This window comes from Mustela lutreola, chromosome 1, assembly GCF_030435805.1.
Source record: "Mustela lutreola isolate mMusLut2 chromosome 1, mMusLut2.pri, whole genome shotgun sequence".
Taxonomy (NCBI): domain Eukaryota; kingdom Metazoa; phylum Chordata; class Mammalia; order Carnivora; family Mustelidae; genus Mustela; species Mustela lutreola.
Genome location: NC_081290.1, coordinates 162,486,068 through 162,501,120, shown reverse-complemented (window position 1 = coordinate 162,501,120; position 15,053 = coordinate 162,486,068). Strand labels below are relative to the sequence as shown.

Sequence of the window (15,053 nt, the reverse complement as noted above, 5' to 3'; positions counted from 1 at the left end):
GTGTTTTTAGACACAATCAGAGTATGCATCCCACTCAGGTTGTTTAGTCTACTAGCTAGCTTTCTCAAGTTGGTTATCTATATATATACATTTATTAGGTATTTTTTTTAAGTACCTCATTTAGGCCTTCTGAGTGTTAAAATCATCCTCGTGTAATCTTAAAACTTTCTTTTGACTTCCTTCATCTGGGAATTACTAGGCTCTACTTGAACAGATATATTCAATCTACTAGTGCATTTATCAAAGGGAGCTTTTTCTCTCTCGATTTTTTTTCAGAGGGGGTTATCTCTTAAAATACTTCCCCAGACAGTTCCTTTTTCCTGCTGCTTGAGATAGAGGCAGAGCCCTAAAGCTGATTTGTAGGGTAATAGCCACTCACTTCTCTGAAAGGACTCTCTGCTTAAAATGTCTGGAGTGGCCGCTGAGCTTGTCCAGCTAGTTGAGGTGCACAGACCCGACAAGGAGTCAAGAGGGATTCTCTGATGCACCCCTCCCATAGGTTGTCCAGCAACACAGATGAGCTGGATCAGGTGAGTGGCTGCTGCCCACTACATTACTTGCTGGGAGCTGGGGGAATTTAAAGGGGTCAGGTCAGAGGTCCCATCTAAGTCTCCAAATTTGTAACTGAACTCAAACGATTAATTGCTTGGAGTGCATTAAATCAAACACTTCCCAAGGGAGTATTGAAAGCAAAGAAACTTTTACTACTTGTTATAAGCAAAGAGAAAGGGTGGTAGTGCTCAAAGTGCTATCTCTTATGATTCCATCTCTCTGGTGTCTTGTAATGCACAGAACAATGGCCGAACAACTGCCGAAATAATTTGTTCACTTTCCCTCTTCCATTTCCTTTCCCCCACCATTTCTGATAGGATGTCTAATAATACATTGGGCATTTTCAGGGCATCCTTTTACTCATGTACTGGTGTAAAGTGCTCAAAAAACCTCCCCAAGTCTCCCCACATGAAGGTGGCTGTCCAGCTTGGGATTTCCCCGACAGACAATGGGTTTTCCCTGGGGCAGGGCCCCTTAACCCAAGCTTGATTTTTTTTTTTTTAATCCCCTGACTGGCTTGCCAATTGTGAGAAGATGGAGGAGGGATACTAGAGTATCATCCAAGCCAATAACACACTTGAAAACCAAAAAACAAACCAGGATACTCCATACAGTTTACACAGAGTAACTTACTGATGGGGGAATCTGTGGTGAGCAATCCAGACAGTGACCTAGCTATTCCCCATAAAGTCCAAACCTTTGTCTACAGATTTTATAAAGTGAAAAGATATGCAGAAGGCATGCAGTGAGGTCAAAGAATCTGTATCCAGTTACTTGATCGCTAACACTTAATGGAGCTTGTGGTGTCATTGGGCAAAGGCGTAAGGGGGAATCAAAATTATCTCTACCACTTATGTAAACAACTTTAGGGAATACCAGAACAAGCCTCCCTGCATTTTCAATCAGGGCACACATTAACCTCCAAGGGATCTAGAACATGTAGCACCAAGGGAGGTCATCCCATGAACATGAACAAGATGGAGGGCCAAATATGGAGTCAATATTGTGAGCACTTGCACAGTGACAAAACCAGACATAAGATCTTTTCCCATTACTTCAGGCTCTCTTTGCTCCAACAATACTAAAGTATTTACCATAAACTAGTATGCTATGACATAATGTCCTCACTTTTTCTCATAGTTAATTTTTCATTGACCTTATTGTTACTGTCTCCAGAAAGCTTTCCTTACCTGGCTAGGGCTATAGTAATATACTGGAAACATACTACCTCTGACTTCATGCCTAAATCTTTCCTAGCCCTATGGGTAGTGTCTCGTGATATACAGGGAGCACTCACTTTGCACGTCTTCATGGTAACTGTCCTTGCCTATCTCCCTCACCAGATTATAAGCATCTCAAAGAGAATGACTATTTTCAACTGTGATTTCAGGGTCTTAGATGTAATATGTACTAGTGAATGTGCATAGAATTAATGGGGGAAATCATGTGACAATCAAAAAGTAGGTATAAGCTTTTTGTTCTCTGAAGAAGAAAAAGCAGTGGAACTTCGATTAAAAGAAAAGAAATGTGTGATATTCCTAATCTTTTGGCTGAAAGGCTCAGTAACTAGATTTAAACTTTGCCTTGTGGTTGTTAGTTGATGCTGTATGATATTTTGAAAAATCCTTTTTCATCAAAATCACTGTATTACAAAAATATCCTTTGGAATCCATAGAATAGCTAATAATTTTAGTATTTAGTATTAATTCTAGTGGACCAAGAATTGGTGTTAGTCATAATCTCAGGAACTTGTATTTCATAGGAATAGTACTTGTATTTCATATATACACACACGTGTGTATGTGTGTGTGTATATATATGATGATTTCTCAGTAGAAGTAAGACTGGATTTATAAGTCAGCTATTAGAATGTGTGACTAAGAGCTCACACAATACTGAACTCAAATTCCACTCCTGCCACTTACAAGATATATGAGCTTGGGCAAACTGCTTAATCTTATTTACTATATAAAGGAAGGATAACTGAGTCTTAATCTTTTGAATCCTTTATCTTTTTAAATCCTAGTATTTTAACCTACAAAATAGGAGTAAAATGGCATTTATCATACAGAAGTATCATAACAATTAATATAATAATAAGTATAAAGGATCTGGAACTTAGTAAAGCAACTCAACCGTAGCTATTTAACTTGTTACATAGTGTGATATTTGGACATGTCGGCTTAGCCTCACTATGACCAATGACAGCTCCTACAGCTTTTCTGGAAATTACATCCTTTGAGACTTGAAGGCTTTCCCTAACTCCTGGTTGTTAGTAATGATACAAATGCCCTTGGGGATCTGATAAGCCTTGAGCTTGTATTGTCACACATTCTTATTTCAGAATAGTTCAAGCTCCCTGGTGCACCATTGTGTGAGAATAGAATACGAGATAACCGAAAAGAATTTTATGTAATAACTGGATTGGATTAGAAATTGTTTTATTGACAGCATATGTATGTGAGGGAAGAAGAACATTTGTAACAACTTGTTGCTAACATAGCAAACACATATATAAATATTTACATATATTTATAATGTACATAATAAATACACATATTTACCAAGGTTCATCAAAGTTAGTTATGTCAATCAAGGTAGCTTATTGGGCTATAGTAATATACTGGAAACATACTACCTCTGAGTGGGGAATATGGGGAAGCCGGAAAGAGAAACAGGAGGAGGAGTCCTAAAGCCTGGAGGCGGCCGGAATTTTTGCCCACGGGTGCCATTGTCACAGGACCACAGCTCCAAGGTTGTGCAACACCTTTAGTAAACACTTCCTGAAAGCAGACAAGAATGAACCCAGGAGTTTCATTCTGTCTCACCTGAGCGGAGGCTGGGAGAGACCGAGCAGTGCTCTCAGAGTGTGAAGGACAGGTGCTGCGCCCCTGAGCTCCCCCAGTATGTGGCTGGGGCTTCTTCTGACCACCACTTTCCTCCTTTCTCCAGTTCCAGGTAAGTGTCTGATTGCTTTTCAGGTTTTGGTAAATATGTCAGTGAACTGCTTGCTTTTCATCGTCTCTCAATAGTTTTATTTATTTATTTTTAAGCCAATTTTACTAACCAGTTGGGCTGGTTTGGATCTGTTGTTTTGGGGGGAGTGTGACTGATATAAACTCTCCACGTAAAGGAGAGGCAAGGAGATGCCTTGAATCGATATGTCTGATCTGAGAATACATAGATATCAAAGGGGAAACTTCATATAATTTAATTTAAATAGTAAATATGATCTTCGAGTCAAAACGTGAAATTCCTCAAATCCCACCTTATCATTTTCTTTTTATTTATTTATTTATTTATTTATTATTTTTTTTTATAAACATTTATTTTTATCCCCAGGGGTGTGCTGTGAAGTGTGTAAACCACCTTATCATTTTTAAAGCAGTAGAGATGCAGTGGATTTGACTAGCTATTGGTGCAGAAGGCTCTCAGAAGTATCTGCTGTTATTATCCGGACCAGTTTGGCTGGTCTTATTCCTTTTGGGTGTACATTTTTTTGTTTTGTCCTTCCATAACTGGTGATAATAAATATGTCAGTTAGAAATAAATAATTAACTGATTCGATAATTATAAAGCATTGTGCTATTACTTGGTTAAAACAATTGTGCTGCTAAGCTTAAGCTGATAATTTACTTCCATTTTGAATTTAAGAATTCAAACTAGAGGAATTTTACTTTTCAATAATAAATCAATTCTAGCATATCTCTCCATTTCTGAAAAATCTACCAATTAGATTTTGGTTAGATTAGATTGGGCAACATTTCCTTAGTTTATTTCTATTTCTAGAGCTTAGTTAAGTCACCACATCAGCTTCAGTGCCTGGGAATAACAAACCTTCTCTTTGGTTTTAGAATGCTTGCTGGGACTTAGTAATGGGAGCAGACTGTCAACAAGTACAAGGCTAGGGAGGGAAAGATTCTCCTCACCCTTGCACTCACTCAACACTTTGTGGGTAAAAGTGATTTTCCCCACTCCTGGTTCCTGATTTGTTTTCCAGACTTATGAAATTTTTACTTAAGATCAATTAAATATAGAACTGTACTAGGCATTTAAGTTATTGACTCAAAATTTCTGCTTTGTGAGTCAAACTTAATAGAAATCTTCTTTCCTTACATTCTCCAAAAGTGTTATCCCTAAAAATTCTTTGGGATCCTTTACTTAGTTGGAATATAAGAGTTGTTTGGGACCTGCTTTATCCAACAGCATAAAGATCAAGCAGGCTCTATTAACAAAATCACATAGATAACCCTGGAGTCCACCCACGTGACAGCTTTTTCAGTAAAATTAGGCTTTAAGGGGGCACCTGGGTGGCTCAGTCTGTTAAGTGTCTGCCTTTGGCTCAGATCATGATCCCAGCATTCTGCATGGGGCTCCTTGCTTGGTGGGGAGACTATTCCTCCTTTTCCCCCTCCCCTTGCTTGTGCTCTTTTGTGCTCTCTCTCTCTCTGTCAAATAAATAAATAAAATCTTGGGAAAAAAAGAGTATATGAGCTCATTTCCCCCTCTCTTTGCATTCACAACATGGCACCAAGAGGCATCTTCCTTAGAAATCATGCCTCAAGCTGTAGATCTTCAAGGGCTTAGTGGTGGGAACAGAGGTTCTGCAGTGTCTTTTGTGAGAATAGGGGTTGGGCATATAGGCAATTATCCCTTATCTTCCACCTTGAACAGAGAGTCACCCCACTCTCTACCTTCCATCTTGTATTTTCAACTATCTTCTTGGTATTATTCTCGTTGATATTATTACCACATGAATTTATTTCCCAGTCAGAATGTAAAAAAATAAAGGAATTTGCATTTCTCTTCCTTTTTGTTTATCTGCCCCCATCATCCAAAGAAAAAAATATGCAACTCAGATCATGACTTGTGCTCAGTTTCTGTATACATGAAATGAAAGAGTGAAACATAAGTAGGTCAGCTGTTTGTATGTCCTTCACAATCCCCTGAGAGAAATAATTAATAGAATTTCATCATAGGAAAAAAAACCCCAAATAGTTAAAGGGAAGTGACAGTTGTTTAAGGGAGAATATAAGGGAAATGACAAGAGAGAAAGGTCTTCAAGATATTCCAGCAGGATATCTAGGGGATATAGTACTTTTTGAAATTATTTTGTTTCAAATTAGACATCCTTTCTTATCTTTATAAGGTGACTAGATGACCCTTAGAAGTATTTATAATTTAATCTTATTAGCCAAAATGATAGACTTAATCGGGATGTGTTTTCCCTCAATGTTTGCACTCACTTTTACAACACTAAATTTAAAAGTACCAGATAGTTTGAGGGGGGTACAGAGAAGCCCAGATCTGAGGTCAATATTGAATAAACTCTGATCCAGGTCTGAATGTCATGTGTTTTGTCTGGAAAGACACTCTCTAAAGAGTTTGGAACAGATCTGAACAAAAATGAAAATGTCAATATTATGCATTATAGCTAAACTCCAAAACTGCCCCAAACTTATTAAAAAATAAAGTAGCAACCCACACCAGGGCCTGTTGTATTAATCTTGTCAATGCGTTTTAACTTTTTAAAAACTAATAAACAGTAAAATAATTATCTAACCCAAGCCAAAATAATAGTTTTATTTTTCTTGATCTAGTTTTTCTTGTCAGAAGTAATCCAACATGTGAGTTCTGTGGGAGAGAGAAAGCAAGTATTAACATGAATTAGTAGAAACATATTGTGTTACATCTCAGATTTGTTTAATCCCTGGATGGCAGTTAGTTGTGTTTATTCCACAGGCTTCAAGATAATTAGCCTGATGTTATTCAGCTGGGAGGAGGCTGTCTCATTTCCATCAACCTTAAGGATGAATGAGCCAAACAATATTTAGGTCTGTCCATTTTTCTAACGGCTGTCTAATTTGTTATAATTCAAGTCTCGTTCTTTCATGGGCTTTCTTGGTTTCATAAAAATTGGAGCCATTAAAAGAAATTCTATCTGTTTCTCTTAGACAATGTACTCTGTTGCAAGAGTTTGAGAAGAGCTGAAGGTCTGTTGGTTTCAACTGAAGAAAAGGAGAGGGTCCCAGAGGCTTTTAAAAAAAATACTCTGGTTCATTTGTTGATTAATTTTGTTTGTCATTGGGAAGTGCTCAGCATCAAAGAGTTGGGAATAAATTTCTCCACTAATTTACATACTTGGCTCCTTATTTAAGTCAATTCGTAATTTCTGATTTCATAAAACATTAAGATTTAGATACTAACTAGAATCATGGAGATGAGTGTGTATATATATAATTATTATTATGTTATATTATGTTAGTCAATATGTACCTCATTAGATCAGTTGCATATTAAGAAAACCTGCAGTGGGGAGATTCAAATTAAAACCACATTGAGATATCACCTTACACCAGTTAGAATGGCCAAAATTAACAAAACAGAAAACAACATGTGTTGGAGAGGATGTGGAGAAAGGGGAACCCTCTTGCACTGTTGGTGGGAATGAAAGTTGGTGCAGCCACTTTGGAGAACAGTGTGGAGATTCCTCAAGAAATTAAAAATAGAACTTCCCTATGACCCTGCCATTGCACTCCTGGGTATTTACCCCAAAGATACAGATGTCGTGAAAAGAAGGGCCATCTGTACCCCAGTGTTTATAGCAGCAATGGCCACGGTCGCCAAACTGTGGAAAGAACCAAGATGCCCTTCAACAGATGAATGGATAAGGAAGATGTGGTCCATATACACTATGGAGGATTATGTCTCCATCAGAAAGGATGAATACCCAACTTTTGTAGCAACATGGACGGGACTGGAAGAGATTATGCTGAGTGAAATAAGTCAAGCAGAGAGAGTCAATTATCATGTGGTTTCACTTATCTGTGGAGCATAACAAATATCATGGAGGACCAGAGATGTTAGAGAGGAGAAGGGAGTTGGGGTAAATTGGAAGAGGAGGTGAATCATGAGAGAATATGGACTCTGAAAAACAATCTGAGGGGTTTGAAGTGGCGGGGGGGGGTGAGAGGTTGGGGTACGAGGTGGTAGGTATTCTAGAGGACACGGATTGCATGGAGCACTGGGTGTGGTGAAAAATAATGAATACTGTTTTTCTGAAAATAAATAAATCAATTTAAAAAAAAAAGAAAAGAAAACCTGCAGTGGTTGGATTGGCCTCTTTCCCTCACCACTTCTGAATGGGAAAATTGTGTGGGCTATCATTTTTTGCTTTTATAAAAGAATCAATTATGATTAGCTATTATTTTATGACCTCAGGGTAACTTGGACTAATATTTACTCTCAGAATAGTGTGTGTATTGGATGAAACCACTTTTTATATAGGACTTTTAGAAGAGTTACTCTGGTCGCAACATTGGTGAATATATGGCTTTATGAACTCTATATTAATGGGACTAATTGCATTGATTGGACACAATACACTAGACAGCATGTGTTTGCCTTATGGTATGCTTATTTGGTACTATGGGTTTACAAGAAGCTCCAGGGAATTGTGTCAACACCATCAGTTCATTTCTGGCAAGAGTAATTTTCTTACCTTGTGACATCTTATTATTTTGAAATAAGTATAATAATTATAAACATTTCAACTCGATGTTAATAAAATGATTGGTAATATAACTCTAGATTTTTGAATTTGTTATAATTTTTTATAAAACAATGTTATTATTTTCCTTTACCAAAAACTAATTAAATAGAAAGAAAAATGCCCAGTAATTATCTCTTTAACAACAAGAAGTCATTGAGGTAACTTAAGTACTTTTTGAAGTCTTGACTATGTAATAAGACTTATTTTATCACATCCACTTAAAAATTTATCCAAATGATCATCACTTCTTCAAAAAGATTATGAGGAATCCTGTATTTATTTGCATAAAATCATAGACTGCTTGAACTGTTCTTAAAGATCATTTAATCTGCTGTGTCTGTTCAAACAGTTAATAAATTAGAACCAAAGCCAAGTTTTAAGTATTCTAGGATTGAATCCATAGCTTTAAGGTGTTTTGAAATGTTTTAAGAGTAAATCTTGAGACACATGCATACACACACACACACACACACACACACACACACACACACAGAATATTACTCAGTCATCAAAAAGAATGAAATCTTGCCCTTTGCAACCATATAGATGGAACTAGAGGGCATTATGCTAAGTGAAATAAGTCAATCAGAGAAAGAAAAATATATGATTGCACTCATATGTGAAATTTAAGAAACAAAATATGAACATAGGGGAAGGAAAGGAAAAATAAGATGAAAACAGAGAGGGAGACAAATGATAAAAAAATTATTTATTTGAGAGAGAGAGCACAAGCGAGGGGAATGGCAGATAGAGAAGAAGCAGGTGCCCACCAAGCAGGGATCCTGATGTGGGGCTCAATCCCAGGACCCTGAGATCATGATGTGAGTCAGAAGGCAGATGCCTAACCGGCTGTGCCAACCAGGCATCACTACCACAGAAAACTCTTATTATAGGAAACAAACTGAGGGTTGCAGAAGGGCAGGTTGGTGGTGGGATGGGGTAGAGGGTGATGGCCATTAAGGAGGATACTTGAGGAATGAGCACTGGGTATTATATGCAACAGATGAATCACTAAATTCTATCTCTGAAACTAATAATACATTGTATGTTAATTAAATTGAATTTAAATGTTAAAAAAGTAAATATTGAGCCAGTGAAAGAGAAATCATTCCATCCCTTTAATTGTTCATTTTTGACCCAATGAGTTTTTAGCTCATTACTTTTCCTGTTCTTCGAAGTTAGAAGTAAATAGCTCTTGAGAGGTCAAGTGCATTTAGCCATCCTAAAATGATAAGAAATAAATTGACAAAACTACAGTTTTTTTAAAAAGATTCTGCTTTAGTTTTTAAAATAAATATTCTCTGGAGCATCATTGGGATAAATGTACAAGTCATCCAAGATGACTAACAAAAGAAATACTCACTTGTATTTGTGAAAAGATCAACAATAATAGCAAATTTATATTACTATAAAATTTAGGGTTGAGTAAATTAATGAACTGGGATTATCTTTAGAGAGCACGCTAGTCAAAAGACAGAACTAAAGCCTTTCCAGTCCGTAGTGTTAGTCAATTGCGAGACTGGGGCCACAGTTTAGTTCCTACTGCATCTATATTCTGGGTAGACCAGTAGCCCCTTGAAAAACCAAAGAACTGGTTTATTGACATTTCCTTATCCATTACTCTACCCAGAGCAAGGACTGATCAAGTGAACAAATAAAAGAGAAAATAGAAAATTAAGTGTTAGCATTGGGAAAACTCTGAATTCCTCTGAAAAATAGCTTGTGGAGGGGCGCCTATGTGGCTCAGTTGGTTAAGCATCTGATTTTTTATTTTGGCTCAGAACATGATCTCAGGGTCTTGAGATGGAGCCCCGAGTTGTCTTGTGCTGAGCATTGAATCTGCTTGGGATTCTCTCTCCTCCTCTTCCTCTGCCCCTCCTTGCTTGCTCGTGTGTGCCTGCATACTCTCTCTCTCTCTCTCAAAAAATAAAATTAAAAAAAAAATAACTTGTAACAACAATTCAAAATATAGATAGAAGGTTGGATGAGATAACTATTCAGTTCTTTTTCAATATGACTGCAGGCTCAAAAATTTTCCTTCCAGACCAGTAAAAGTGTTTTAAATTTTACTTATCTAATTTTCATTTTTTCATGCTTTGTATGCAAAAATGAAAGTTTATCTGTATTACAAAAGCCAAGCATTCTATGGAGCTTACATTGGAGCTTTTCTTACTGTCTTAGTTTCATTCATTACAATTGGAAAATATAAGAAAAGTATGAGAGTCAGAAATGGCATGCATTAGTTATTTCATTTTTGTAACAATGTAGTTTTCAGAGTACTTCTACACAATTATGCCAACATTGATTAGTATCTTAGAAGATTAGTTTGGCTTTTGCCTTGCTGTACTAGCTTTTTGCCTGTACTCTTTGCTATATTCCTGTATAGAGGATTCAAGGTAGCAAATAGAGATGAAAAAAATCCCAAAGAAATATTTTTACCAAATAGAGAAACACTTTTAGCGGGAAAATAGGTTCAAGATTTGAAAGGTAGTGTGGACTTCTGATTTTGTCTATCTCTAAACTTAAATAATTCTCTGACGTAACTCAGTTAAACCTCTCTATATAACATTATCCATCAGAAATGCAATAAGGCTGATTATTTTCAACCATCTTGTTTATTTGTTCTGCTCTGCTAAATCTTCTCTTACTTTCTTCCCCCTCAGTAAATGCTATCAAGGAACTCCCTGGAGTAAAGAACTATGAAGTAGTTTATCCCAGAAGACTCCATTCAGTACATAAAAGAGAAGTCAAGGAGGCAGAGCAACAGGTACAGCTTTTGACTTAATAAAGAATCTTGAAAAAACATACATACATATTTTACATATGCTATACACATAGATATATAACTATAACATATATATACATATTTAATTATATACATTTATTTGCATTTGTTGTTTGACCTTATTTTAATTAATCTTCACAATAACACAGTATTCTATTATCAGTCTCATTTTGAAGATGAGGATTCTGACAACTGAAATAAACTGCCCATGGTCACACAAAAAGTAAACTTTAATAATTTTAATTTTATGGTAATTTGTGACTCTTCCAAAGAGATTAGATACAACTTATTTTATCTATTATTGATTGATCATCTATGTGTCTATGTACACACATACAAACAAAACCATAAATATTAAAGTAGAAAACAAAATATTGTAGATGAAAATTAAGCTAGAATGAATTACTATGGTTAAACATAAAATTTACCTTTGTCTTTTCTAAAGAGAAATTTATTAAAATTTGTATGGTTCTTATTACTTAATGAAAAAACACATTCTTAATCTAATGATAAAAGCTAAAACACAGTGATTCATTCAGCAATTTTCTAAATACCTGCACCCAAAAGTTTTCTGCTGAGAGCCAGGAAAAATATAGATAAATGAGACATAGATAATAACTTGAAGAAATATTTTGAGATGCCACTCCCTGGGAGTACATACCCCCCACCACTGGGTAAGGTTCCTAAAAGATGATTTCTTCTAAAGCAAACATAACATTTCTTCCAACAAAATGTTTCTGTTAAATTTGAATGGGATCTTTATGCATTGGATTCCTTATCAGTATGGTCCCTCTAAATGTTTTCTGGCATTCTCTTAAAAATATCAATATCAGAACACCTAGGTGGCTCAGTTGGTTAACCGTCCATCTTTGGCTCAGGTCCCAGGACCTGGGATCAAGCCCCGTGTTGGGCTCTCTGCTCAGTGCGGAGCCTGCTTCTTTCTCCCTCTTCCTCTGCCTGCCATTCCCTCTGCTTGTATGCGCTCTCTCTCTAACAAATAAGTAAATAAAAAAAATTTTTAAATGCCAGATACATTTTGTCACTGAATATTTTGAGGAAAATTTGGATACACATGTAGTGTTTTTATCATAGGTATAAAGTGATTTCCTTCTAAAACAAATTTAAGCTTTTGAACAACTTAATTTGATGAAAAACTAGAATAGTTTTTCATCCCCCTTTAGTACAAGAGTTACTGGTAGTTACTATTCTATATAATAGAATAGTTACTCTACTTTACTCTACTATTCTACACAGTAGTACTGGTATCTCATAGATGTAGTTGATGCATTGTGCTTGATATTTATCCCAAACACATTATTTGTCTAGTGCACAACTCGATTAACTGGTTGTATGAGCTTTAGGTTTTCCCAATCCATAGTGGAAGGGTAAAGGACCTGAACTGAAAAGCCTTGTTTATGCTCAACATCTTAACATTGTTAATTTTCTCTGTATAAATTTAGATATAAGTGAACTTCAAATTCTGTGTCTTTAAACTGAGATAATAATAGCCATGCTTATCTTATATGACTATTCTGAGAAAACTTACTGAAAAGCAAAGCAGAATACAATTATTAAGTCCCTGCTCAAAATTATATTATGGCACTACCTACGTAACTCACCAAACTTCACTTCTTAGGACTCATCATCTTGGCTCTTTTGCTTGATGCTATGGTTTACTAAACCATTTTGTCTTCTTTCTGCTTCTTGATACAACCTCCTTTTTAGTCAGCTTTGGTATTCTCAAGACCTTTCTTAAGAATATACTTATTGCTACCTATCTGCCCTTTAAGAAGTTTTTCCCCTACATAACTTGTTCTCTGTTTATGTAATGCCCAGTCCATCTTACATTCTTTGTGAAGTCAACACAGAATAGTCCATGCTTCAGGAAAGGTCAGTGTTACACCTTTTGGCTCTTGATTTTCTTTTAATATTGATTTTACTATAGTGTGTGTGTATGTGTGTGTGTGTGTGTGTGTGTGTGTGAGTGTGTGTGTGTGTGTGTGCATGTTCTGCATGTCTGTGAGTGTAAGTTTAATCTTCTCTTCTGATTTAAAATGGCCAAGCACAATTAAAAAAAAAAAAAAAAGAAAAAAGTATTTTCTGCGTCTTTAACATGCCTCTTCCCCCCCTTCACCCTCATCTTTCACTCCGTCCTATGAAAAGTATTCCATAAATGCCTTTTGGTTCAAAAAAATCCTACAAAACGTGTCAATTTTATCTTTTGAAAGAAATAAAACCATTACACCAAATTCCATAGAGATTGGAATATGCCTAAATGACTTGCATGCTTTAATTCCATTTTTATTTTTAGAGTTTTGTGTAATATATTTGCAAACTTCTCCTTGTTGCCTTCAGTTGTAGACAGTAGAAGGTAACATATTAGCCATGAAGAATGGAAAGGGGGAAGCACTGAGTGATTTCAGCCATCTCACAAATATGTGTAACTCAGACATGTTTGCCTTTTAGCATTCAAACGGCATTGATGTTCTCAGGGGCTACTTGATGCCTTTGAAGTACCCCACAGCAAGAATGTGATCAAACCATTAAAAGTAATTCCTGACTAAAGAAACATTCCAAAAGCATCAATCTGCTTTTCCCAGGCAGTGGTTTCCATGTTCTGGTATTTCAGAATTTCACCTCCTTACCCTGGTCACAGATGTTTAGTTTCCATTCTTATAGCTCCTGCTATAGATTCTACTGTGTGCAGAACAACCAGATTTAGCAAGTAAAAATACAGGATATTCAGTTAAATTTGAATGTCAGATAAACAATGAATGCTTTTTTTTTTTAGTGTAAGTAATCTCAAATATTGTATGCTTATATTTAGAAAATTATTCACTTTGTGTGGAATTCAGATTTAACTGATGTCCTGTATTTTATGCGACAGTCACACCATGTGTCTTTTGTCACTTCCCTCTGATCATCTAGGGCTAAGCCTTTGTAGTCTCTGATTCCAGCCACCATTTTGGTTATGCATGTAAAGTCCCATGTTGCTTCATGTCTGATATTTCAGTTCTGCTCTGTCAGGGTGACTGAATTGTATCACATCACACTTGTCTCATAAACATAGATTAGAGAAGCCAGGTAATCCTTATCTGCCACACAGAAGGCACATTCTTTTGACATAGAATCTTCTCTTTTTGTTCAGGTACAACTTATGACCAATAAGAACACTGTCCTATTAGATAGAAGCCAAGTTCTTAGAAGTTATCCTCGAGGCTTTTCAGTTGAGACTATTGGTCTTCCTTGTGCAAGGAATTGATTAGCAATTTCTTGAAACATCTAGACTTTGGAATGCATGTGACTGAAGGGATCTCTGCATCCCATAGATGTAACATAGATCTAGTTAGTCTAGATTATTCACTCTTCAAGGCAGTGGAGATGTGGAGGACATGTGTACTTATTATTATGCAACTGTGCCCTCTACTGGTCCAGAGAACAGAAGCACTAGCTTTACTTTGCTATTCCAAGAGCCTGGCCTCATCCTTCTGACTTCATCGCACCTGGCCCAATTGAGCTAGAATGAAATGATCCTTTGAAACATTTTCTGGAGTGGACATTCAAGGCCAGAGTAGAAACATGAATTCCATATTCATTATCGTATTTTTAATTATATTTTATATGCATGGCACAAGGAAAACTAAGTATTTGTTGCATAAATAAGTAAATGGACAAATGGTTAAATGAATGAATTAGTACATTGTCCATAACTGCATAGATAATACTGGACTACGTGGTCCATATATTTGCCAAGTACTTAATCAAGGTCCCTGATGTTGTGAACTTAACTTCAAAGGTAATCCCTATTTTCCCAGGATTCTGCCTCCAGAGCACACACACCTCCTTAGAGGCCAAAACTGCCATGCTGTTGGCCAGTGCCCCAAATAGAATATCTGGCAACACAATGCCTCCCTTACACTAGGAACAATTTCAGGCCTAAGCTAGGTCTGCCAGGGTTCCTGGAGGCCTCAGCTTACTGTATGTTATGACAACAGTTGTACTATTGCCATTAAGCCTTCCTGGGACTTCTAGGGTGTGATTTACTATTTGTTGTGTGCCTATGGGCATCATCTTGACTTTACACCCTCTCTTCCATCCTGGGAACATCCCAGATAGTGGCCTTCCCAGTCCACCCATTCAACCTTATCCATGGCATTTTTCCTG

The 15,053-nt window shown here is 36.5% G+C and overlaps 1 protein-coding gene across 1 annotated transcript in view; it reads left to right on the top strand.

The window, feature by feature from the left end:
• Positions 1–3,285: 3,285 nt before the first annotated feature.
• The window catches only part of ADAM28 (ADAM metallopeptidase domain 28), an 81,958-nt gene continuing 70,190 nt past the window's right edge, over positions 3,286–15,053 (top strand). The window contains exons 1-2 of the mRNA XM_059177963.1: positions 3,286–3,510; positions 10,768–10,871. Coding sequence (XP_059033946.1) covers positions 3,459–3,510; positions 10,768–10,871 — 156 coding nt within the window. The 5' untranslated portion in view covers positions 3,286–3,458. The remainder of the gene's footprint in view (positions 3,511–10,767; positions 10,872–15,053) is intronic.